The 26,222-nt window shown below is 48.8% G+C and overlaps 1 protein-coding gene across 1 annotated transcript in view; it reads right to left on the bottom strand.

The window, feature by feature from the left end:
• Window positions 1–14,211: 14,211 nt before the first annotated feature.
• LOC125368189 overlaps window positions 14,212–26,222 on the bottom strand; it is a 33,189-nt gene continuing 21,178 nt past the window's right edge. Inside the window, 9 exon segments of the mRNA XM_048369039.1 lie at window positions 14,212–14,656; window positions 16,750–16,926; window positions 17,319–17,451; window positions 20,282–20,415; window positions 21,533–21,683; window positions 22,621–22,766; window positions 23,364–23,508; window positions 24,581–24,702; window positions 26,166–26,188. Of these exon segments, the coding sequence (XP_048224996.1) occupies window positions 14,404–14,656; window positions 16,750–16,926; window positions 17,319–17,451; window positions 20,282–20,415; window positions 21,533–21,683; window positions 22,621–22,766; window positions 23,364–23,508; window positions 24,581–24,702; window positions 26,166–26,188 (1,284 nt within the window). The 3' untranslated portion in view covers window positions 14,212–14,403.

Raw genomic sequence — 26,222 nt, 5'->3', positions numbered from 1 at the left:
GAATCCTGGAGCTGAGCTAGATCGTGGCTTCGGGGCAGGCCTGGAGGCTGGAGCTCCATCTACACTGTTCACCTGAGCCACGGTGGCCGATGGCTCCAAGTCTGCATGACATGCTATACCTCTGACCACAGCAAGAACCATGGCCGGTACTCCAACCAGAAAGAGCACCACAGCTGGTGCTCCAAGAAGGTAGAACAACAGACCTAAGGTGAGAAGCACCTCCAGTTCTGCACTGGAGACTGGTTCTTTGAGATTGAGACGAGGAGACAAGGGAAAACTGGGCTCCTTGTCAGTGCTACTTTCCATAGCTCCCTGAGCACTGTGCACCAGAGCCAAGCTGGTAGGTGACTCTGATTTGGCACAAGAATTGAGTGCTCTGAAAGCATGGAGCAGCAGCATGAGTACTCCCACAGCTGAGAGCACCTGATCGGGTCCTCTGGAGAGAAGCAGCACCAGGGCCAGGATCAGGAACACTGGCAGCTCAGCACTAAAGGTCGGCTGGCTGCAAGAGAGCACGCGAGCCCAGCTGGCACACGGCTCCCTGTTGGCAGCACTCCATGCTGGAGCTCCATCAGCACCGGGGCCCCGAGCCATGGGGGAAGCTGGCTCCGATGGGACACAAGAGCCTACAGCTCTCATGGCACAGAGCAGCAGAGTTAGTACTACTAATCCAGAGAGCAGCCCAACTGTAGCTCCCAGGACAAAGAACAACAGAGAGAAGGACAGAAGCAGCTCCAACTCAGGACTGAAGGTTGAAGAACTATCGCCTCGAAGGGGAGCCAAGGTGGATGCTGGCTCTGCCTCAGCGATGGCTTCTGCTGCAGGCTGGGCCCCAAGCACAGGCGACAAGCTGGAGCAGGGCTGCATCTCCCCAGCGCCCACTGTTGCTTCTCCTACACTCAACCCAGGAGCCCCGGAGCAGGAGGGCTCCAGCTCAGCACTGGCCGCCGCTGGTCCCTGGCCACTAAGCTCCGAAGCCCAAGTGGGGGATGATGACGTTTCCCCACGGGCTGCTCCTGCTCCTTCAGGCCGTGGCAGCAGAGCCGGCGTGGCCCGTGGCTCTTCATCCACACACGCTGGTTGGGCTCCCAGAGGCCTGCAAGCCGGATTCAAGGCTGAAGGGGCCTCCGCTTGGGCAGCAGTCGGTGCTCCACCCTGCGTGGTGGGGGCCACCTTTAGACATGGAGCGCAATCCAGCTGGGGAGTCGGGGTCACAGCCACCAGTGGGGCTGCTGCCGGAGCTGCAGGAGGACACAAGACCATCTCCACGACTGCTTTGTGGCCCAGTCTTTGAGGAGTCCCACAATACCCTGCTCCCTGGGTTGCCCTGAACCATCCACCCTGTCCAACCCACGGCTCTGACGCAGGCTCCGCACCCATGGCCTTGCCTTGGATGGATTCCTGGATCCCCAACTGCGCCAGGAGACGGGAGACACCGTGCTCCAGCTCGGAGCCACACATATGGAGCCGCAGGTGAACCAAGAGGCTCTGGAGGCACGGAGCTGGGCAGCTTCTAAGAAATCTTGGGGGCGATGGTCCAGCCAGGTGTTTATGAGGCCCGAGATGGCACTGGAGGCACATGGGTGGCAAGCAGAGTCTCAAGAAAGGCCAGCACCTCCCGTGGTCTTCTTTATCCCCAGAAGTTGCTCAAATTCCTGGCAGAGACCAGTATTTGCCAACCCCAGCACCTTTGAGCTGTGCCACCAGTGCCAAGCCATCCCAGGCCAGGCCTGCAGACAAGCTGCAAGGAGCGCTGCAAGACCCATAGCTGGGAACAGCTCTGTCCTCTTCTGCAAGTTGCACCACCTTCTTGCTCTCTCCCCTGGGCCTCTACACGCTAGACTCCAAGAAGGCTTGCTGTCTTGCCTGGCACGCACAGGGTTCTGGCACACCTCCTTGGAAACTCCTCTGCCTCCTTCCCCAGCAATCCACATTGGCTGTCTACACACTCCACACCTTCTACTTGCTGATGTGCCTCAGGGTGGCCCTGAGCGGTCATCCAGACTCCAAACAGCGTGTCCAGGGACTTGTCCAAGGACACATGTCCCTTGACCTAAGCTGGACCTTAAGGAGAGCTGGGCAAGCCTGGATGACATGGGCTGTGCTGAGGATGGATTCTCACAGGGCTCTGTGCTGAGCCTCAGACTCCACTGGTATTCTATACTAGTACCCAGCTCCTAGAGTCTTCCTCCTCCCACAGATGGAGCCCGCAATCCAAGTCTCTGGTGACAAGTACAAGAGTAGAGGGCTCCTCGGTTAGCCAAGCCTCACCCTGCACACACACACACACACACACACACACACACACACACACACACATTTGTCAGCACTGTGGAGGCATGGGCCTTCCCTGGCAATCAAATTCCACTCACTAGCAGAGCTGGTCCCGAGGAATGACCTCCTGGCTGCAGTGGGGAAGGGCAGCCGGCTGTCCTGAGGAGCCCATGGGGACATCAAAAGTCCTGAACCTGTGGAGGAATTTAAGCATCACTGGCCAGCCCAGGACAGCTGGCACATCCTGCTCTTCTCCCATCTCTTAGCTCATTGCCTGCATCACGGCCCTACTATTCGTGCTACTTGTTATCTCTGCCCTGCATGAGGACAAGCAGCTCCTGCCCTGATCAACTGACGAGTCCAGGTGTCTTGCCTCTGCCCTAGACCTGCCTGCTCTGTCTACATCTAGGTTGACACCCTTCGCCCAGCAAACATCGCTTTCCTTCTTGCTAATGAGAGACACTGCTTGGTGGGAGGCCTCAAACAAACAGAGTCAAAGGGAAGAGCCCGCAGCCCCACAAGGGACAATGGAAGCTCCCAGCCAGGCCCGGCCTCTCCAAGGACTTTCCTGCTCGATTCCCCAGGCAAAGACAACTGCCAGAGAGTGAGTTTCTAGGCACACTCATTCCCAAGGCTCCCAGTGCACTGAGGAACCCCATCCCATTCCAGTTGGCACTCACCTTTGGAAGAGTAGATCCAGGACCTCCTGGGTGTCCTGAAACATCCTGTAGGTGTCTAAGAAGTTGTATATAAAGATGGAGTCCTGGATCAACTGGGCAAGCACCAAGCGCTCTACATGCTCCTCCGGTGTGCCTGCCTTGAAGAACTCGGACCCGCAGGCCACCTCCATGCCTGGGGCCAAGCCATCTTCATTCTAGAGGACGACCATGGAGGGACAGGTCAAGTGTGACCAGAAGACTCATCACCACTCACTTGACTCAGGTACCTGAAGAGAAAAGACCCCACACAAAAGAAACACACACACACACACACACACACACACACACACGGCAGGAGAGCCTATGAGGGAGCCTGATGAGTCTGCCCAACAGTTTCCGGCCCTTCACTGCCCCATGTCACCTGTGTTGTTCTCCGGAACAATCTCTGGAAGCGACGGCAGAGGCCAGGGCGCAGCCAGCATGGACAGACGCGCGCCAAGCAGCCTCTCCGCCTTTCATTCAGGCCTGAGCCTCGACGAATTTGCCAACAACAACCAAACATTTTGCGATAGTCACTATCCATACAAGTGCACGGTCTGTGGCTTGTATGGACTGTGGCTGCCCGGAAGCACCAGGGCTCTAGATTCTCTGAGCCATTGTGAGGTCATCGCTCCACAGCTCATCAGTTGAGCCTTTCTGACCTCACCTCTGCAGAGTGCCCTCCCTGTTCATGCCTTGGATGGGTCTAGCCCAGACCCCCACTGGTCAGGATGACCCCACCTGCAGCTCAGTGTCCCAACCTAGCCCGTGGCAGTGGTGTCCACCTTCAGGGAGATCGATCCTTGTGGTGTCCTCAACACACTGTCTCTCCCCACCCAGATGGGACCCTGAAGGTGACATTGTATTTCTCAGAGGCTCCAAGGCCACTGGCCCTGATCCCTAGGGATCCCATTCCAGCTACTTCTTGCCAGAACATCAGATGTTGGGGCTCCTAAGTCCCCATCTCACCAAGAACAGAAAATGGCCCACGTCACTCAGGCTCTCCCTAGGCAGGGAACAATTTCATGGTGAGCCAGCACACAAAACTAAATGCGTGGTGCTGGGAAGATGGCCTAGTGGTAAAGTGTTTGCCCCATATACATGAAGCCCTGGTTTCGATTCCTCAGCACCACATATATAGAAAAAAGCCAAAAGTGCACTGTGGCTCAAGAGGTTGAGTGCTAGCCTTGAGCAAAATGAAGCCAGGGACAGTGCTCAGGCCCTGAGTTCAAGCGCCACGACTGGCAACAAAAACAAAACATAAAAAAGCTGCTTTCACATGAATGGCTTAAAAGAAAATAAGTTTGCTGATCTAACAATTATGTTTAAAAAAACAGAACAACTAAAGGCGTTGGCTGGGAATATAGCCTAGTGGCAAGAGTGCTTGCCTCGTATACATGAAGCCCTGGGTTTGATTTCTCAGCACCACATATATAGAAGAGGCGAGAAGTAGCGGGTGGATCAAGTGGCAGAGTGCTAACCTTGAGCACAAAGCTCGGGGACTGCTCAGGCCTGAGTTCAAGCCCCAGGACTAGCAAAAAAACCTAAATGCAACTTGAGCAAGCCCTAGGCTTCTGCTGTGCCATCTAGAAAATGCTGCTTGAAATTCTTTGTAGGCATTCTTGGGATCCTAGGCAGATGGGAATGGCTGAGACTCAGACACCAGGCCCTTGTGCCACAGACCTGCCCGTTTCCTTCCAGGACTCCCAGAATTGAGCCCTGTGGCTCGGCTGTGCATGTGGCCACTGAGCTAGAGGACACACTCACAGGAGCTTCTTGGTGCCCAAGCCCCTAGGGCCCTCCCCTCCACATAGTCTGCTCTCCACACCTGACTGCTAAGGAATGGGACAGGGGGAATGACGGCCAAGTTCCAGGCCAGAGAACTTGGGACTTGGGGTGGCTCTGTCTCTCTTCTTCCTCTCTCCTTCCTATCTGTCCCACCTCCCTTCCCTGATGCCAAGGACTCATCTGAGATAGTGTGGGCTGCTGTTTTGGAGGCCTCAGGGTTCAAGAGCCCCCAGGGCCCATCCACCAGACAGAAAAACAACACAAAATGGAGGCTCAGTTCAACAGGGCACTGCCACTGCCCACCTTCTGCCTCAGTGGAGCCCATAGCCACCTCCTCTTGGAGACCAGAAGGACGAGGCCTGGCTGGAGCCTGCAGGGGTCAGGGATCCCAGGCCTTACTCCGTGTGTGGCTGGTTGTCAATGCCGCTTTGGGAGAGGCTGTTCCTTGGGCCCTGAGTCCTGTCTTGTCCACCCTCCTCCAACTTGTCTCCAGCCATCCAGGGCTCCTCCCCGATACTCAACTCCTTCTGCTCCCTTCCTGCTGTGGATTTCTCTTCTTCCCCTATGCTTTCTTTTCCTATGAGCTTGCCACCCTAAGAGAGGTCTTATTACCCTGAGTGAGATGTCCAATTCCCATATCTCTGTTCACCAGTGGCCCACAGAGGCACTGTCATGTCTAGCCCCAGGCCAGTGGCAGGTGAGGCTCAGGGAAACCAGGAGGATGCCCTGCTCCACCCCCAGTCCACCCCAGTCCACCCCAGTCCATCCCCAGTCCACCAGGCACTGAGGCCATGACAAGGCAGTGAATGTTCTGGCTGATGGGTGTGGCTGAGCCAACTTCACATGTACTGCCCTCTCAGGGCGTGGAGATGGCTCCATGCCTGATGGTCACCTCTGTGGTGAGGATCACTTTTCTAGGCAAAGGCATGATGCCCAGTGTGTTCAGGACATGGAACACCCTCATGGGTCATTCTGGCCTCGTTGTTGACAGCACAACTACAAGGCCCATGACTTGGAATGACCTCCAGGAACAGCCAGCTTGAAGCCAGGCACCGGTGGCTCATGTCTGTCACTGTAGCTACTCCAAAGGCTGGGCGTCAAAGCCAGCCCAGGCAGGGTGTTCTTGACACTCTGAAGCTCCAATGAAGCACCCAAAAGCCATATTCTGAACATCGCTTAAAGTGGTAGAGTACTCGCTTTAGGCACATAAGCAGAGAGACAGTGCCCAGGCACTGTTAAAGGAATTTCACTTTGTTTGCTCTTTTCACATAGCAGATAGTAGTAGCTCCTTGTGTTCCCGCCTCTGTTGTCAGCTCCGGTAGTACTTGCCGCCAGAGTCAGAAAAGCTGTATGCTTCACAACAAAGAGTCACAGAATTACGGTTTCCTACAACCTCATAAAATTGATGTCCAGGGCTGGAAATATGGCTTAGGTGTAGAGTGTTGCCTAGCATGCATGAAGCCCTGGGTTTGATTCCTCAGAACCACATAAACAGTAAAAGCCAGAAGTGGCGCTGTACCTCAAGAGGTAGAGTGCTAACTAACCTTGAGGACAAAAATAAGAAGAAGAAGCAAGGGACACAGCTCAGGTCTTGAGTCCCAAGCCCCAAGACAGGTGAAAAAAAAAAAGTTGATGTCCATCATATGTGCAAGGCAGCATGACCTGATTTAACATTTAATCAAAGAAAAATTAATTAACCTTTATTTTAGTTCTACCTAAATGCATCTCCCATTGCAGACAGGTTTAATTCTTTATGAAATGTGTCTACAAGGTGGTCTGAAGCTGAATTCCATCCAATGTTGCACTGTCTCCCCTCCAGTGTGGAAGCCCTCATTGATCCTCACCATCTGGGATTGTAGGGAGAGCCTTTAAGGAGGTAGTCAAGTCAAAATGAAGCCATCACCCTGATGATCAAACCAGATGAGTGTCCTTATATGCAGAAGTGGACAGACAAGGTGGCACAGAGAAGGTCCTGCATGAGAAGGTAAGGAGGCAGCCATCTGCTAGACAGAAGCAATATCGTTGCATCCTGAGCATTCTTCTGGACTTCTATCCTCTAGGACTGCCAGAAAATGATTTTTTTAAAATTTTTGTTATGAAAACCCTAGAAAATTCAAACAAATGCTATCAAGGTTAAAAGAAAAACAGTAAAGCTAGGAACATTGCCTAGTGGTAGAGTGCTTGCCTGGCATACCTGAAGCCCTGGGTTCGATTCCTTAGCACCACATATATAGAAAAGGTCAGACGTGGCGCTGTGGCTGAAGTGGTAGACTGCTACCCTTGAGCAAAAAGAATCTAGAGACAGTACTCAGGCCCTGAGTTCAAGCTTCAGGAATTGCCAAAAGAAAAGAAAAGAAAAGAAAAGAAAAGAAAAGAAAAACAGTAAAATGCCTACACAAATTGCAAATTAGCAGATGCTCTTTATAATAGATTATGATCTCAAAACACATATCAAGCCTAGTAAGGCTGGTAGATTAGCTAAACATGCCGTACAGTCAATGCTCTTCATGTTAACAGATGAGGAACTTTAGAGAATGTCCAGTAGGTGAAATGAAGTAAAAGCACAAGTGGATTTGAGCACCTATGTACTCAACCACGTGTAGGTAACTAAAAATATGTTTGAAAACAGCATAACAGATTTACCAACTACAAGCCTGTTTTTCAACATTTAATAAAGAATATATGTATACTAAATAGTTTACTCCATTGGTTTTAAACACAAAAAACTATGTATTACATACGCATACAAAGATAGTTCAGGCTGGGAATATGGTCCTGTGGCTGAGGACATGGATGCCCCCCCTCACTGGTTTATATTTGGCACCCAATTAATAATAAAACACATAATAATAAAAAGAAACCAGTAACTCACTCCTGTAATCCTAGCTACTCGTGAGGCTGAGATCTGAGGGTCGAGGTTCAAAGCCACACTAGGCAAGAAAGTTCGTGAGACTCTTATCTCCACTTAACCATGAAAAAGCCACAAGTGGAGCTGTGGCTCAAAGGGCAGAGCACTAGCCTTCAACAAAAAGCTCAGGGACAGTGCCCAGGCCCTACGTTCAAGCCCCAGGACTGAAGAGAGAGAGGGGGAGAGAGAGAGAGAGACAGAGAGAGAATGTTATTTCCTTTGTGGGTGAATAATATCTTGTATTATATACAGGTAATGTGTCCAAACTTACATAGATGGATACCAAAGCTGATTCTATATCTTAGCTATTGTGAATAATTCCACAATAACAAGAGTGTATGCACAGCTCTTTGTACGACGACTTCGTCTCCACTGGGGATATATATATACATATATATACATATATATGTACACATTCAGGAATGGGGAACCTGAATCATATAACAGTTCTACTTTTGATTGTGTGGTTTTTCTTAGATATGTAACTCAGGCTGGACTCTCATGATCTTCCTGTCTCTTTTTTTGTTTTCTTTTTTTTTGGTCATTCATGGGGCTTGAACTCAGGGCCTGGGTACTTTCACTGAGTTTTTTCTTTTTATTTTTTCTCAAGACTAGCACTCTACTACTTTGAACCACAGCTCCCGTTCCAGTTTTCAGGTGGTTATTGGAGATGAGAGTCTCATGGACTTTCCTGCCCAGGCTGGCTTGGAACAAAGATCCTCAAATCTCAGCATCCTAAGTGCTAGGATTACAGGTGTGAGCCACCAGTGCATGGCTCATTTGCCTAGTTTTTACTTAATTAGTTTGCTATTTTTGTTTTGTTTCTTTTTGAGGGTATAATATACTCTACTGCATTGCATTTACTTATATTGCTCAGCTACAGAAATTGGACACCATATTTTTATTAACTTTATAATTCTCTCCTATTTACCTACTTAGGCATAGATTAAAAAGAGCTTCATTAGTACAAGTTGTTATCAATTTAAATACGGGTTTATATACATTTTACTTAGGTATAACACACTCAAAATTATAACTTGGACGAATATAACTTCTGATGATAAACTTTTTTTCTGTGAAAAAAATCCTAAACACACACACATAATCTAAAAACAAAAAAAAAATCTGTTCTTATTTGGGAGATTTTCTATGCAAAATTGCAAAAAAAAAAAAAAAAAACTTAATTCAGACGCTGGTGTCTCACGCCTGTAATCCTAACTACCCAGAAGGCTGAGATCTGAGGATTGGTTTGAAGCTATCCAGGGCAGGAAAGGCCTCCAGACTCTTATCTCCAATTAACCAGTCCAAAAAAACCCGAGGTGGAGCCCTGGCTCAAAGTGGTGGAGCACTGGCCTTGAGCAAAAGAGCTCAGGGACAGAGGCCAGGCCCTGAATTCAAGCCCCAGGACAGAAAAAAAAAAAAAAAAATCATAGCAATTACAGGAACATTCCCAATGTGAATACAACTGGCTCCCCCTAGTGTTCAGTGTCCACAACTGCCAAACTTTAACACTCAAAATTGCTATTAAAACACAGGTTCTAAAACTGCATTTGTTTATTACTACAGTGTAAAGAATGAAATAATATCAAAATTAGTATGAAATAGCCGCATCTACTTAAATGTGAAAAAGACTTATTCACTTCAAATATGCATTTCTACTGCCTCTAAATTATCAAAATCTCTAAGAAACATGTAGGTGTAGGTAGCTAAAATATACAGAAAGACTACCATCAATAGAGCTTAATCAGAAATCATAAAAAGCAGAAAAAATGGTTTATTCAAAACCCTAACCACAGAGCTAAGGATAATGCCTGGTGGTAGAGTGTTTCTCTCATATACATGAAGCCCGGGGTTTGATTCCTCAGCACCACACATCTAGAAAAATCCAGAAGTGACTCTGTGGCTCAAGAGGTAGAGTGCTAGCCCTGAACAAAAAGAATCCAAGAACAGCACTCAGGCCTTGAGTTCAAGCCGCAAGACTGGCAAAACAAAATCTAACCCTAGGGGCTGGGCATATGGCCTAGTGGTAAAGTGCTCACCGCGTATACTTGAAGCCCTGGGTGCGATTCATCAAGCACCACATATATAGAAAAAAGCTGGAAGTGGTGCTGTGGCTCAAGTGGTTTAGTGCTAGCCTAGAGCAAAAAGAAGCCAGGGACAGTGCTTGCTCAGGCCTTGAGTTCAAGCACCGGAAATGGCAAAAAAATGAAATCTTACCTTAACCCTAAGCTCTAACCTTATCCAACCCCATTCGTAAAACCCTGCACCTTGTTTCATTCAGCACATCATAGACCATTCTGGACTTCCAGAGCCTCTGTTTCATAGAAATTAAGAGGTAGGTGCCCTAATTGGCAGGTTATCAATTCTAGTAAGTTAAAAACAGCTCAACAAAATTACTCCATTTTTTTCATCAAGATGCCGCCTCTCTATGTAAACAGTTTGGGATTCTCAAGAACAAGAACAGCCTAATAGAGTTTAAAAATTGCCCTCCATACATTGTTAGTCCCCCAAAAGGTGTCAATCCCCCTGAGGGCTCAGACTTAATACAAATGGATGTAACTCACTTCCTTTGCTTTGGAAAACAAAAATGGGACATGTTAACATAGATACTTGTTCAGTTTTCATCTTTGCCTTGTAATGCCCAAGTTGAGAGAAACCCACCAAGAAGACCACCGAGATGGATTCACCAACGAATTCTATAAAACCTTTAGTGAGAAGCTAATACCAATACTCCTCAAACTCTTCCGCGAAATAGAAACAGAGGGAAAAATCCCAAACTCATTCTATGAAGCTAATATTATACTCATTCCCAAACCAGGCAGAGACCCAACAAAAAAAGAGAAGTACAGACCAATATCACTAATGAACACAGACGCAAAGCTCCTCAATAAAATATTAGCTAACAGAATCCAGAAACTGATCAAGAAAATTATATATCATGACCAAGTAGGCTTCATCCCACAGTCACAAGGATGGTTCAACATCCGTAAATCAATCAATGTAATTCACCACATAAACAGAACTAAAATCAAGAATCACTTTGTTATTTCAGTCGATGCCCAAAAAGCCTTTGACAAAATACAACATCCATACTTATTAAAAGCTCTAGAGAGAACAGGAATAGATGGAACATTCCTCAAAACATTAAAAGCCATATACAACAGACCAACTGCTAACATCATATTAAATGGAGAGAAACTTAAATCATTCCCCCTAAACTCAGGAACAAGACAAGGATGCCCACTCTCCCCCCTCCTTTTCAACATAGTGCTGGAATCCCTAGCCATAGTAATAAGGCAGGAGGAGGAAATCAAAGGGATCCGCATCAGCAAGGAAGAAATCAAGCTATCCCTATTTGCAGATGACATGATCTTATATCTGAAGGACCCAAAAAACTCAGTCCCCAAACTCCTACAACTAATAAACCAATTTGGTAAAAGTAGCAGGCTACAAAATCAATCCACAAAAGTCAGCAGCTTTTCTGTACACCAGCAATGTACAAGCAGAAAAGGAAATTATGGAAACAATTCCATTTACAGTAGCCAAAAAAAGAATAAAGTACCTAAGGATCAACCTAACCAAGGATGTGATGGACCTATTTAATGAGAACTATAAAAATCTAATAAGGGAAATCAAAGAAGACACAAGGAGATGGAAAGACCTGCCATGCTCATGGGTAGGCAGAATCAATATAGTGAAAATGGCCATATTGCCTAAATTGTTATACAAATTCAATGCAATCCCTATCAAAACCCCAGTTACATTCTTCACTGAAATAGAGAAAGCAATCCATAAATTCATATGGAACAGCAAAAGACTTAGAATAGCCAAAGCAATTCTAGGCAAAAAAAGCAGTGCAGGAGGTATCACAATACCAGACTTCAAGCTCTACTATAGAACCATCAACAAAAACAGCCTGGTATTGGTATAAAAACAGACCGGAAGATCAATGGATTAGAATTGAAGATCCAGAAATAAAATCGCACTCTTACAGTCTGCTGATATTCGACAAAGGAGCTAAAGACCTACAATGGAATAAACAGAGCCCCTTCAACTACTGGTGCTGGGCAGCCATATGCAGAAAACTCAAGGTGGATCCTAGCCTATCACTATGCACCAAGATCAACTCAAAATGGATCAAGGACCTCAACATCAGACCTGAATCCTTGAAACTACTGAAGGACAGAGTAGGAAAGATGCTAGAACTTATAAGCACAGGAAGGAACTTCCTGAATACAGTCCCAGGGGCACAACAGTTAGGGGAGAGACTCGATAAATGGGACTACTACAAAATAAAAAGTTTCTGCACAGCTAAGGACATAGCCACCAAAATAGAAAGACAGCCAACCATATGGGAAAGGATCTTTACCAGCACAGCAAAAGACAAAGGCCTAATATCTGTCATCTACAGAGAACTCAAAAAACTAAGCCCCTCCAAGCCCAATAAACCAATTAGGAAATGGGCAAAGGAGCTAAAGAGAAACTTCACAAGAGAAGAAATAAAAATTGCAAAGAAGCATATGAGGTAATGTTCAACATCCCTGTTAGTAAAGGAAATGCAAACAAAAACAACCCTGAGATACCACATCACTCCAATTAGAATGGCCTATACTCTGAACTCAGGCAACAACAAATGCTGGAGGGAGTGCGGGGAAAGAGGAACCCTTCTCCATTGTTGGTGGGAGTGCAAATTAGTACAACCACTTTGGAGAACAGTATGGAGGTTTCTCAAAAAGCTCAACATAGACCTACCCTATGACCCAGCCATACCACTCCTAGGCATCTATCCTGAACAGCTCGTCCCAAGATATCAAAAAGACATTTGTACTTCCATGTTTATCACTGCACAATTCACAATAGCCAAAATATGGAAACAACCCAGATGCCCCTCCACAGATGAATGGATCCAAAAAATATGGTACCTATACACAATGGAATACTACATAGCGATTAGGAATGATGAAATATTGTTATTTGCAGGGAAATGGTCAGAACTTGAACAAATATGTTGAGCGAGACAAGCCTAGAACACAGAAAACAAAGGGGCATGATCTCCCTGATATATGACTGTTAAGAAGGGGTGACGGAAAGACAGTAGAGACCAGGTCTGTGAAACCAAAAACTGATTGTCAAATGGTATTTCCCACAGGACTGGGTCAGCGACCCAACATTATGTAACTAAAACCAAACAACTACTCAACATATAAAGGTCAAAAATCGAAGTCTCAGTGGAATACAATAGCTCAAAAGCTATGTATGTACGTTCATAGAAGACTACTGTCAACATATTGTCTAATATCGACATTACATTTAAAGCCCTAGGCTAATTTTCTTGGGCGTAGGCCACGTGGCTACTGTCTATGTTCTTGGTACATTGTGTATTGTATATATGTCTACCTGACCCAGGGAAGGGAAAGAAAAACAGGGTGTAAGATATTACAAGAAATGTACACACTGCCCTACTATGTAACTGCACCCTTTTTGCACAACAACTTGTCAAAAAATTTGTGTTTAATTAATAAATAAATTACAAAAATAAAAAAAAGACCACCGAGAGCCAGACGTTCTGAAATGCAAAAGCAAGGCTTTATTCAGGCAAGCTGCAACTCGGGCCTCATCCTGCAGAGATAGGGAGGAAACCCTGGGCTGGATTTTTACAGGGCTTATAAAGGCAAAAAGTACGAAATTTACAGCAACCAGGTGTTTGGGCAGAATTAGGGTAAGGACCAAAGGCTGACTGGCTCAAGGCTAGGGGCATTCTAGGACAGTCAAAGGTTATCAAGGGAGTTTCCAGGCTGTCTGGGTTTTTACAAGCTGTCCTGCCAAATGGGGTGATTGACAGCCTTTTCCAAGGCCAGGCACAGCACAGAGTGGAGCCTGACTTTAAGATAGCTTTGTTCTAGGAATCTACAAGCAAGGTGGGGAGTCTGACTTTAGGGTTGTTAAGGAATTTGCAGCTCAACAGCTTTAGCACAAACAAGCCAGTTCCTGGGTTTTATGCATGTTGAGGGTCATTTATATTTTAATGTAAACAACAAACTGACTAACACCTCAAAACAGAGTCACTTTAATTTAACCCTTTAGCCTCTCCCCAGTGGGAGAGGCTTTCAATCATGTTCTTTCTCATCTTTTGGCTGCTTTGACTGTAATGGGCCTCCCCTATCATACAAAAACCGGTAACAGATCTGTTGATACTGCCACAAAGTTTGCTGGGTTTTGCTCTACTTTTTGCATTGCCCACACCACAGGCAGTCCTTATCATCTCCAGGACTAAGCAATAGTTGAATGTGCCAATGGTATGAGAAAGTCACAATTGGAGAAAATAAAAGGGGGAGACAGGATAAGAATTGCCCTTTTGGGGCTGGGGATATGGCCTAGTGGCAAGAGAGCTTGTCTCGTATACATGAGGCCCTGGGTTCGATTCCCCAGCACCACATATACAGAAAACGGCAAGAAGTGGCACTGTGACTCAAGTGGCAGAGTGCTAGCCTTGAGCAAAAGGAAGCCAGGGACAGTGCTCAGGCCTTGAGTCCAAGGCCCAGGACTGGCCCCAAAAAAAAAGGATTGCCCTTTCGTGGTGAGGGAGCATGGGACCTGGATCTGGGTCCGGTGCAATGACACCTGCATGCTAATCTGCCAGACACGAACAAGCACAGATTATATGAGCACCAGAGCTCAAATCCAAGGCAACTGTGGCTAGCAGAGGGCAGGAACCGAGGGTGGTGCCAGCAAGGCCTAGTGGAAAGTGGCATGCTTGGGTGTCGAGATGCCATTACGTATCTTTAGACACCCCGGCTTTTCTAAAGAAAAACAGGGGTGTACAAGCTGCTGAAGCCCACAGCTGAAGGTGTACAGGTGCTGAGCATTGTCCACGTTGAAGAAGGACAGCTTCAGGTTCTCGTAGTCTAACAGGATGCCGATGTGCTTCGGTGGGACTGTTATTCTTATGTCTGGTGTTTCCCTGTTGTGTAGAAATTCGTATTTGTGCCTGAAAATTAAGTGTTGATACAACAAAGCTTCAGAAATTCTAGTAGTGAGCTATTCAGAGTATTTCTTGCCAACTCCACTCATGTCTGTGAGTTTTGCTATGTTAACTGACTATCAAGTTAGCATGTCATTTTCAAAACCCTCTTTTCTCACATTTGTCCTGAGAAACATGTTTTCCAATTCTGTTGTTGAGCGATCACTCCACTTTGGAAACTTATATAAGGACTTTGAATTTAGCCTGCACCAAAATTAGCCCAGATGGAACACATGGGAACACTGGGACAGCAGGCCCTGGTGTGTAGATCTTGAGGGATAAAGACGTTTGTGCAGGTGTCCTGCCAGCCACATGGATAGATGAGCCTTTGGGTACAGACTTAAGTTCAGAAGCACTCCGCCATCCAGTTACTATTCAGACTGAACAGGGCAACAGGGCATCAGGGCCAGGGCTGGAGCCCTCGCACCCCTGCCAAGCTCTGTACCTGCGTGCTTTGTGAAATGGCTGAAACCAAAGTTGGCCTGACCCCAGGGCTGGCCTGCCCCTTGGCCTGAGGTCTTGGAGCATTCTGTGTGCTGGCTCATTGGTTCTGACTCCTGGAGGAGCACATGAAATAAGACCTAAATGTGTCGATGAGCAAGCCCACCTGTCTCCCTCCCTGCTCACGTGATCTCCTTTCAGCTTCCTCATTAAGCCGCCAAGGGAAGCTGGAGTCCTCTTTCCCCCAGTCATCCAGTGCAGGCTGGGACCAGGAGCTAGAGCTAGGAGTCCCTGGAGAAACCTTACTCTCCTCTTGTGACTTCTCAGTCACCCTCCCTCTCCCCCTCTCCTACATCTTCCAAGATAGGATGCAAGCAGCTAGGTGCTCATGGCTTACACCTGTACTCCTAGCTACTCAGGAGGCTGAGATCTGAGGATCACAGTTCAAAGCCAGCCTGGGCAGCAAAGTCCATGAGACTCTTTAATCACCAGAAAACCTGAAGTGGCACTGTGGCTCAAGTGATAGAGTGCTAGCCTTGAGCTGAAGAGCTCAGGGACAGTGCCCGGGTCCAGAGTTCAAGCTCCACGACCACCACCACCAAGAACAACAGGATACCAAGCAACTGTTGTGGCTCCAGACTTTGCTTCTGCCTGCTGCCGTTTTTTTGCCTTATGTGTGCACTGCTCTGTGACCTTGAACCCCAAGCCCTTCCCACTTTACAGACCTCCATGCTTCCGCTATGCTCCCTCTCTCTCAGCCACCATTTCTTGTTCTCAACTCTCTAAAGGAGACTCTGACCTCCAGCCTTGCTTCAGATGAGTGCTGGGCCTCTTCAGTGAGGCTTAGAGCTTTGCGTCAGCTCCGCCCCGCATGTGAGACTGGCCTCCCAGGTGCCTAGCCACGACTCAAGGCCTAAATAAGCTGCATGGAGGGGCATGGCAGAGAACACTGGCAAACACAACAGCACCCACCAAGCTGGACTGGAGTCAGAGCCCTGCATGCAGAGGGTGCTGGGTGGGCGGTGGCAGTGTGGGGGTCTGTGGCATTTGGGTTTGTGTGAGATTTGTTCCAACTGTGGCCTTCTACATCTGAAGGTGCTGTCAGTCACCCTAAGCTTTCCCAGCCACACAGCTAAGCCCACGTTCAAGCACACTTCACAGCAGAAGCCATTTTTGTTACACTTCCAGGTTTACTGGATAAAGGAAAAGCTGGGTTTCAAGTCAAGCTGTACCCATTAAGTAACACTACAGCTGAGCACGAGAAGATCCGTGGTTTCGTGGTTAAGAATGTGTGTGTTGAACAGGACTGCCCACATCCTCTTGGGTGTCCGAGCTGTCTGCTGTGGCAACCTTCCTTACACTAGGACACGACTGCGAGCAGCAAACCATGGCGCGCAGTGAGGGGAGAGCCGTGTTGGCACCTAGTGAACTTCAGAGGTTTTAACTTAAACCTGCTCTTTCTCTTGGTGTTCAGACGTCAGGAAAAGGGTCTGGTCACAACTTCTAGGATGCCTGAGAACATTTTATACAACGCAACTTGGGTCTTAGTTATGGCGGAAGTGCAAAGCTGATACTTGGATCTTCCCAACTTTAACCTTAGGTCTGAAAGTGGCCTTTACCTGGATGAGGCGAATGTGTGCCTCAGGCACCACGCGTGGGGGCTGGCCCCGAGGTCTTCCTGTTTGGGGATGTCTTCAGAAGCCACACCGACAGTGTAGTTGGAGCGTTCATCCACCTCCACCTCCCAGTAGTGGCGCCCTCGGACAGGGATTAGATTTCCCATGACAGCGACACACCTGGTTTTATGAAGTGGAAGCATGGCCCAGGGCTTCCTCCCCTGACCCCTTGTTTCCTGCCACACTTCACTGTGAACTTTCTGAAGTGCAAATCTCATCCTGCACTAAATCTTCCAACAGTCCTCTCCTCCTTGACTTTGTCCTCCATCCCCCCATTTCCTCCATGGCCCGCCCTCTGCTGCAGCCTGGTGAGATTCCTTGTACTATTAACTGACTCCTGACCCTCCCATCCCGTCCAGAGGGCCCACCCTCCCAGAGGTCACCTTCAGACCTCCTCTGCCTGCACCAGCCTCAGCCTTCCCACCAGCTATGTCTGTCCATCTGCTTTTCCCTCTGTGACAGCGGGGTTAGGGAGGTCTCCAGAATGTTCTCAAGGGCCATGCGTTATGCACCTGCTGAACCGGGTCTGGCTGGGTGGTGGCTCCCTGGCTGGGGTTTTCCTTTCGCTTCGAACCACCGTCAGCCCGTCCTCAGCAATGGTCAGCGCGGGATGGCAGGTATCCTTGTTCAGGTGGAAGACGCTGCCTGTGGGGAGGGAACATGGGGGAACCCCGGGCAGTCACTCTGTTTCCCTGCCTGGACTTGCAGCCCTCACATTGGCGCAGGTCCCAGGCATGGTAGCCTCGTTCCCCACCCCAGAAGACTCAATGGATAGCATGGAGCTCCGCAGTTGACAAGCTTTGTCTCTTTCAGTCCTCACAACTGTCCTAAAAATAGGATATTTCTGTTTCCATTTTATAGATGAAGAAACTGAGGCAGAGATGGCTAAGAAATTGGCTGGGAAAACACAGTACTCAGATTGAGCTCTGCCTCTGACTTCAGAGGCCCGGCTCTTCCTTGTGAGCTGTAAATGCCAAACCTAGGCCACTGAATGATCAACTTGACATCTATTAGCAAAATTCAACATCCAACTCACAGCTAGAGCAGCTAGGGAGGGGAAGGATTAAAATGAAGCCCAGGCACAACAAATAGGAGAAAGACTCGACAAATGGGACTACTACAAATTAAAAAGTTTCTGCACAGCTAAGGACATAGCCACCAAAATAGAAAGACAGCCAACGATATGGGAAAGGATATTTACCAGCACAGCAACAGACAAAGGCCTGATATCGGTCATCTACAGAGAACTCAAAAAACTAAGCCCCTCCAAGCCCAATAAACCTATTAGGAAATGGGCAAAAGAGCTAAAGAGAGACTTCACAAGAGAAGATATAAAAATGGCAAAGAAACATATGAGGAAATGCTCAACATCCCTGCTAGTAAAGGAAATGCAAATAAAAACAACCCTGAGATACCACCTCACCCCAGTTAGAATGGCCTATACTCTGAACTCAGGAAACAACAAATGCTGGAGGGGCTGTGGGGAAAGAGGAACCCTTCTCCATTGTTGGTGGGAGTGCAAATTAGTACAACCACTTTGGAGAACAGTATGGAGGTTTCTCAAAAAGCTCAATATAGACCTACCCTATGACCCAGCCATACCACTCCTAGGCATCTATCCTAAACAGCAAAATCCAAGATATCAAAAAGGCATTTGTACTACCATGTTTATCGCGGCACAATTCACAATAGCTAAAATATGGAAACAACCCAGATGCCCCTCCACAGACGAATGGATCCAAAAAATATGGTACTTATACACAATGGAATACTACATAGCGATTAGGAATGGTGAAATATTGTTATTTGCAGGGAAATGGTCGGAACTCGAACAAATAATGTTGAGTGAGACAAGCCTAGAACACAGAAAACAAAGGGGCATGATCTCCCTGATATATGACTGTTAACAAAGGGAGACGGAGAGACAGTAGAGACCAAGTCTGTGAATACTGTATATGTTCTTGATACATTGTATATTGCATATATGTCAACCTGACCTAGACAAGGGATAGAAAAACAGGTTGTAAGATATCATAAGAAATGTACACACTGCCCTACTATGTAACTGCACCCTCTTTGCACAACACCTTGTAAAAAAATTTATGTCCAATTAATAAAAAAAAATAAAAAATAAAAAAAAGAAAAATAAAAAAATAATAATAATTTCCCCTAAAAAAATCCTCTTTTAAATAAATCAAACCACCTTCTATGGAAAAAAAAATAAAAAAATAAAATGAAGCCCAGGAGAAAGTGTACAGCTGCTTGGGAGGGGAGCACAGGAAATCAAGGCTCAAGGACAGCCCAGGCACAAGTTAGTGAAAGACCTCATCTCAAAGACAAGCCAGTCTCGGTGGTTCATGCCATGCCTGTAATCCCAGCCGTGCGAGAGGCAGAGATAGGAGGATTAGGAAGCTGTCCTGGGCGAAAAGCTTGAAACTATAACAATAAAGTGAAAAGAGCCGAGGGTATGGCTCAAGGCATGAAGCCTTGAGGTTCTTTTTTATTTTATTTTATTTTATTTTTTTGCCAGTCCTGGGCCTTGGAATCAGGGCCTGAGCACTGTCCCTGGCTTCTTTTTGCTCAAGGCTAGCACTCTGCCTCTTAAGCCACAGCACCACTTCTGGCCATTTTCTGTATATGTGGTGCTGGGGAATCGAACCCAGGGCCTCATGTATATGAGGCAGGCACTCTTGCCACTAGGCCATATCCCCAGCCCCTTGAGGTTCTTTTTTAAAAGGTGATCCTGAATAGATGTAATAGAACGACACAGTACTGGTACTCCATTGTTTCTTAGTTCCTGCTCTACCACCTCAGGCGGCTGTGCCTTGCCCGTGAGTGTGGAGGGAATATAAATGTGGGCTCGTCTCAGGCAGCTCTTCCTGGCTTTCGAGTGCGGAAGGCCACAATGTCCCTCAGTGAAAGAGCCCAGCACGAAGAGGGTGCTGTCCATTGTGCACTGGCCAAGCTCAGGCTGAGCCCCTACTTCCGCTGCTTCCCCCGGAAGTTCCCCACTCCGGCAGCCTGAGGTGGGTTTGCTGGGAGAGAGGTGGGGGAGCCCCTGGTCTCGGCACCAGAGCGCTCAGCACAGAGCCTGGGGTGGCGGACTCTGGGGATGTGTGGGTACTCCTAGAGAGATCTCTGCTAACTCAGGGCTTCTCTGGCATGCTGCTTGCGAATGAGGGGGCTGTGAGCGGCACCTGCGGACAAGGTGAGTGGGGGGGAGGCCAGATGGGGGCCACATTGGCCTCTAGCAGGGGATGCTTGGGCATGGGTCTTCCTGAGGATTTCCTAAAGATCCCTCAAGGGAAGGATTTGCTTGTGAGACAGGAGGGGCTTGGGGGGCGGTGAAAAGGGGGACCAGGAGACCAAGGACAGCCACAGCCTGTAGTCCATCCCTCTGCTTCTGCCCCACAGCACTGGGTCTGCCACGAGTGGCCCCTTCGGGTAGGAGGAGGGGTGTGGCCAGGGCACAGACCTGTCGTGTGGACCATGGCGGGTTGGCTCCTGGCGCTGGGGCCTCCCACGTTCAGGGCCCGCACGTAGATGGTATAGCACTGCCCGGGCAGTAGCTGTAACAGAGACTCGCAGGTTGGGATGCCCACAACCGACCTGGGGAGGAAAAAGCCATAGGCAGTGAGGGACTGGGCACCGTGGCCTGTCAGTGAGGACTTTTGCTTTTCCTTCAGCAGTGGGTACGGTGCACAGCTTCCAGGGACCCCGACATCTGGAGCCTCTGATGACCCCATTGTTCTGGGCTGGCACCATATGTCAGGTGCTTCTCAAGCCTCAGCCTAGATTGCAAAGGCAACTTGAGCCATGACAGTGGTCAGAGCCACTGGACATCCTGCCCCACTCCTGAGGATCTTGAGAAGGAGAAACCTGGGTGAGCTTCACTGTGGCTGGGGATACAGGGATCCTACCAGCAGATGGGGGTGGGAGTGGGTGTTGATCGCCAGGTTCCACTTTGCACTTGAAAAACCAGAGCCCTAACAGTCAACTCCGAACCCTCCTGTTTCACCAGCACCAGGGAGATAAGGCTGTCCCAGTGCAGTGGCGCCTGGCGGATAAGGGTGGATCCGGACCTACAAGCCCTGTGTGTGAGGGCCTCCCTCTGCAACCAGGGGTGACCAAGGCACCAGTGAGTGACCAAGGCAATGGTGGTGACCATGGCAACCAGGGGTGACCATGGCAACAGGGAGAAACCAGGGAAGACAGGACGATCTTCTACAACAGACATAAGCCCACTGAACCTGTCTTCCATCCTTCCTTAGGCCCTACTTGCTCTCCTTCCTGCAGGGCAAGGTGGACTATGTGGCCCACTCCTGTCCCAGCCTGAGTCTGGGGGGGGGGCGGTCCCTGCCCTCACGGTGCCCACCTCCGTGCCTCCAGCAGTCCAGCGGAAGTCAGGGTCCAGCCCCGGCCTTCAGGTGTGTTTGATTGTTGCTTCTTTCCCTCCCTCAGCAATGCCCTTGGGCCAGAACGTGTCTTCACCTCCCCAGCACCACTAGGCCTTCAATACTTGGTGAATAAATGAATGGGTTGGGTTAGAAGAAGAAAAGCAAAAAACTGAGGCCTAAGGTGCTCTCACTGACTCACCTTCAGCAGTAGCTTTGCAGCTACTTCTGAAAACTACACAGCCTAAGATGATTCCTGCACGCCATAGTCCTGACCTCTCCAACCCCCTCATGTTTCTACACAGTCCTGTGGCCATCCCCCCCAGACTCACTCAGTAATGCCCGAGGCCTCTGGTGTTTCTGCCTGAATCAGCTCCACCGTGTATGAGTCCACCGGGTTCAGGTTCCCAGACTCCCAGCTGATGAGAGCGGCCTCCTCGCAGCTCCTGACCTCCTTGCACTTTATCACTGGGGGAGAGGGGGCTACGTGGGGGGACAGATGAGCAGAGGGCAGTTCATTGGTGGCCATTCTGTTGTCATGGACAAATTACACAGGCACCTCTTTTTCACACTTCACTTTTTCACATTCAACTTTCTATGGAGGTTCCTTCCCCGTCTGGGCGATATTGGGGAGCAGGGCTTTGCATGCTACGCTTGGCAGCATGGCCCATTCTCCACCACTGAGCCACCCCAGCTCCAGGAAAACCAGCATGATTGAAAGTACCACGTCAGCCCTCTCAGAGGCTCCTGCAGCGCAGACGAGTAGGTAAGCCTTGAAAGTGGTGCAGGGGGCCTGGCGTAAGCAGTAGAGGGCCTGCCTTATCTGTGCAAGGCCTTGAGTTCAAACATCAGGAAAAAGTGTCAGTGTGACCTAGTGTAGCTTTTCTGCTTTGAACAATCGTAAGTAAATGTTTCTTCTGTATCAGGTGTGTACATCTGGTGTATTAAAAACCATCAGCCCAGCATGGCGGTACACAGCTGGACTCCTGGCCCTTGGGAGGTGGAAGCAGGAGGGTTGAGTTTGGGGTCAGCCTGGACTACATAGTGAGACTCTGATTAAAAAAGCCAGGTGCTGGTGGCTCACGCCTCTAATCCTAGTTACTCAGGAGGCTGAGATCTGAGGATCACGGTTTGAAACCATCCTGGGCAGAAAAGTCAGTGAGACTCTTATCTCCATAAACTATTCAGAAAAAGTGGGAAGTGGTACTGTGGCTCAAGTAGTAGAGTGCTTGCCTTGAGCACAAAGAGGCTCAGGGACAGCGCTCAGGCCCAGAGTTCAAGCCCCAGGACCGGCCATAAAAAATTAAGTAAAGAAAAATAAAGGAAAGGAAGAATGTCACCCAGCTCTTCCTGTCCCTTCAATGCTGTGCCTGGACGCCAGTGACTCCCGCACCCCCACTGCTGGGAAGAGGCCGGTTACCTGTCATGTATGTGGCACTTTCACTGCACGGGCTGGGGCCAGCCTTGTTTTCAGCTATCACCCAGAATTCATATTGGGTATTTGGCTCAAGGTTTCTGACTGAGCAATATGTTTCTTTGACTGTCACTGTAAATTCTGGGGAAGAAATTAGGAAGAGAAGAATTTAACCCTAAGAATAATCCTAGTGTCTCCAATTCCCCATGCAAATCTCACTACAGCAGAAGGTGTGGCCCCCGCCCTATACTGCCCTATACTGCCACTCTGCAGTAGGGCTCCATCTAGAGTGTCCTTTCCTCACCTCACTATTGCTTGAAGCCAGGCTTCCTAGGTGACACACCGGAAAGATGGGGCTGGGGAAGCCATTCGGCTTCTTAATGACTAGAGGTGGATTGTCCTTGCCCTCAACCCCATGCCAGTCAGTACCCTGGGAAAGATGGGCCACAGTGGAGCAAGAGGCCATCCCCGAGTCTTCCTACATCTGGGCATGGACCCCTTCACCCCTCAGGGGTCTGCACACATACCAGGACAGAAGAATCTGGTCATGCGGGGACTCCTTATCCAGAGACCCACCCAGGAGGGACTGCACCGAGGACAACTCTGACACTCACCCCCGGACCTCACCAGACTGGCTCCCACTTGCCCTGCAGGCTCTGCCTGCCACACTCCCCTGCCTGCACCTCGCCACCCTGTAGTGTCTTCAGGTCCCCACAGCCACCGTGCAGACCTCCATTCCCCACGTGATCCTCCTGGGGCAGGCCATTCGCACAGGCCGGTAGCACAGCTGGTAGCACTCCACCGTGTCATCGGAGTACAAGCTCCAGCACACCCGGATAGAGGAGTCTCTGGCCAAGTTGGGGACCTGCCGATTTATCACTGGAGCAGAGGGAGCTAGAGAGAGAGAAGAGAGAAAAGAACAAGAACATGTGAGGAGCCGTAAGTAGAGGCATGGGGGTGGAGTGGCCTTCCATAGGGCACATGCAGATGGGCAGTCTCGGGCTGGAATAGGTGCCAAAAAGAAGACATTATTGCCAGGCCCCAGGGATACTGGGGGCATCCAGTGACCATCTGCCATGTCAAAATAAAAAGGGATGGTGGGGGCCAAATTGGGGCTTTTTGAGAGTATTTGAGTCCATCTACTATAAGTTCATTAGTCCCTTCTGCCATTTGCAGTGGTCACGCCTGTAACCCTAGTTACTCAGAGGCTGAGATGCAAAGCTAGCCCTAGAAGAAAGATCCATGAGACCATCTCAGATTTAAATAGCACACTACTGGACTGCAGGTGTGGCTCAAGGGGTAGAGCACCAGCCAAGTAAGCAAGCTGAGTAAACACAAAGTCCTGAGTTCAAGCCTCAGTACTGGTAAAATATATATATTGTCACCTCCTTGCCCCAAGCCTTTGTCTCACACACACAACTAGGAAGGGAGCAAGAAGCATTTCCCTCTGTCTTCCCTCTCCCACTGTAGCACCTCCTTCCATCCCAGGCTTCTAAGAAGCAGAGAATAGGGCTGGGAATATGGCCTAGTGGTAGAGTGCTTGCCTTGTATCCATGAAGTCCTGGGTTCCATACCTCAGCAGCACATATATAGAAAAAGCTACAAGTGGTGCTGTGGCTCAAGTGGTAGAGTGCTAGCCTTGAGCAAAAAGAAGCTAGGGACAGTGCTCAGGCCCTCAGTTCAATCCACAGGACTGGCAAAAAAATAAAATAAATAAAAAGGAGTAGAGACTAGATCAGTGGTACCCAGGAGCTGGAGGGAGGAAGAAACCAGGAATTCCTGTTCAATACAAACAAAGATTTTGTTATGCAACCTGAGTAAGCTGCAAGGAGGTGCAGTGTAATGGGGTGCTCAGGGTTCATGATGTAGTGTTAGGCACTTTAAGAGATATTAGAGGACAAATCCAATGTCAAAGCTCCCTTGCCGCCCCACCCCCACCCCTGAGGACACAGCTGAGAGTCCCCACCTGGGACAGTATTCAGGGCCCCCATCAGCTGCTCCACCTCAGTGAAGTCCAAGGTCTGGTCTTCGAAGTCGGGTTGTGTGAAGATCTCCACATCTGTCTTTGCTTTCAGGAACTTCCCGAGTCTGTTGGTACACAAAGGCACACTCACAACATGGGGGGGGGGTGTCCTGGGGTGTAAGTGGCTAGGCCTCCAGTTCTGCTATGCTCTCCTTTCCTGTCCAGGCTCAGGCCTGATGCAATCCACCTACTTGAGGTGTCCCCTCCTAGCTGTGATGCCAAGGGTTTCACCCCGTCCAGCTCTCTGTTGAGAGAGGGTCTGGGGAGATTGTCTGCTCAGGCTGGCCTCAAGCCAAAATCTTCTGTCTCAGCTAGGATTAGACGTGAGCTACTGGTGCCTAGCTATTTGTTCCCTCCCTCCCTTTCTTTCTTGTCATCAGTCATGGGGCTTGAACTCTGGGCCTGCGTGCTGTCTTTGAGCTTTTTCAATCAAGGCTAATGCTCCACTACTTTGAGCCACAGCGCCACTTCCAGTTTTGAACCACAATACTACTTCCAGTTTCCTTTTTCTTTCTTTTTTTGCCAGTCCTGCCTTGGACTCAGGGCCTGAGCACTGTCCCTGGCTTCTTTTTGCCCAAGGTTAGCCCTCTACCACTTGAGCCACAGTATTCCCAGTCCCTTTTCTGGTGTTTAATTAGAGAAAAGAGTCTCACAGACTTTCCTGCCCAGGCTGGCTTTGAACTGCAATTCTCAGATCTCAGTCTCCTGAGTAGCTAGAATTACAGATGTGAGTTATTGGCACCTGGATTGTTTGTTTTCTTGATGATAGTCATTTTCACTGAAGTGAGATGAATCTCAATGTAAATGTCTCCACCTCCTATGTTTCCTGTGCTGGGATTAGAGATGTGAACCACCACGCCAAGCTTGGCAGATTAAGTTTTGCCTAGATCAGCCTCAAACCACAACCCTATCCCTGCCTCTTGGGTCACTGGGATTACAGGTAGCTGGGAGTATGTATTATCATGCCTGTATTTTGATTTGTATTTCCTTTAGGAGGTAAGGATGTTGAGCATTTTCTCAAGTATTTATTGGTTCTTTATAGTTTTTTTTTTAATTTTAAGAATGATCTGTTTATTCATTCAGAGCTCTGGGTCTCCTTGTACCTTTTTCCTGGCAAAGGCAGAATTTGACATCAATGTGGTTTTAATCCTTACATTTTAAAGTTCCTGTGTCCACATTGCTTTATAGACATTGTCTTATTAGGTTTTCATACAACTGTACAGACTAACTGTAAATGCCCTGGTGAACCTGCTCAGAGAGGCAGGAGTAGCAGGGTTTGAACTCCCATCTGACTGTAGGCCTGCTTTTGCAGCTGCACAGTCTGGGTCCTAGAAGAGCTGGGGGAGGCCAGGCTTCCTCCAGACCCCTTCTCCAGGTAGAGGAGGGCTTGCTGGCTGCGCCTTGCTGTGTATACTCTCTTCCTCCCTAAGGCTTGGAGAGTCAATTCTAGGCCTTGGCACCTCAGGCTGTCACTTCAGCGCTAAGCTGCTCATGGGGGCAGACGGGAGGCTGAGGGAAGCTGAGTTACCTGTCAGCCATGGCCACTGCATCCTGCAGGGAAGACAGAAGAGAAATAGTCCATCAG

The sequence above is a fragment of the Perognathus longimembris genome, chromosome 20, assembly GCF_023159225.1.
Source record: "Perognathus longimembris pacificus isolate PPM17 chromosome 20, ASM2315922v1, whole genome shotgun sequence".
NCBI classification, from domain to species: Eukaryota; Metazoa; Chordata; class Mammalia; order Rodentia; family Heteromyidae; genus Perognathus; species Perognathus longimembris.
This window is presented reverse-complemented; position numbering and strand designations above follow the sequence as displayed.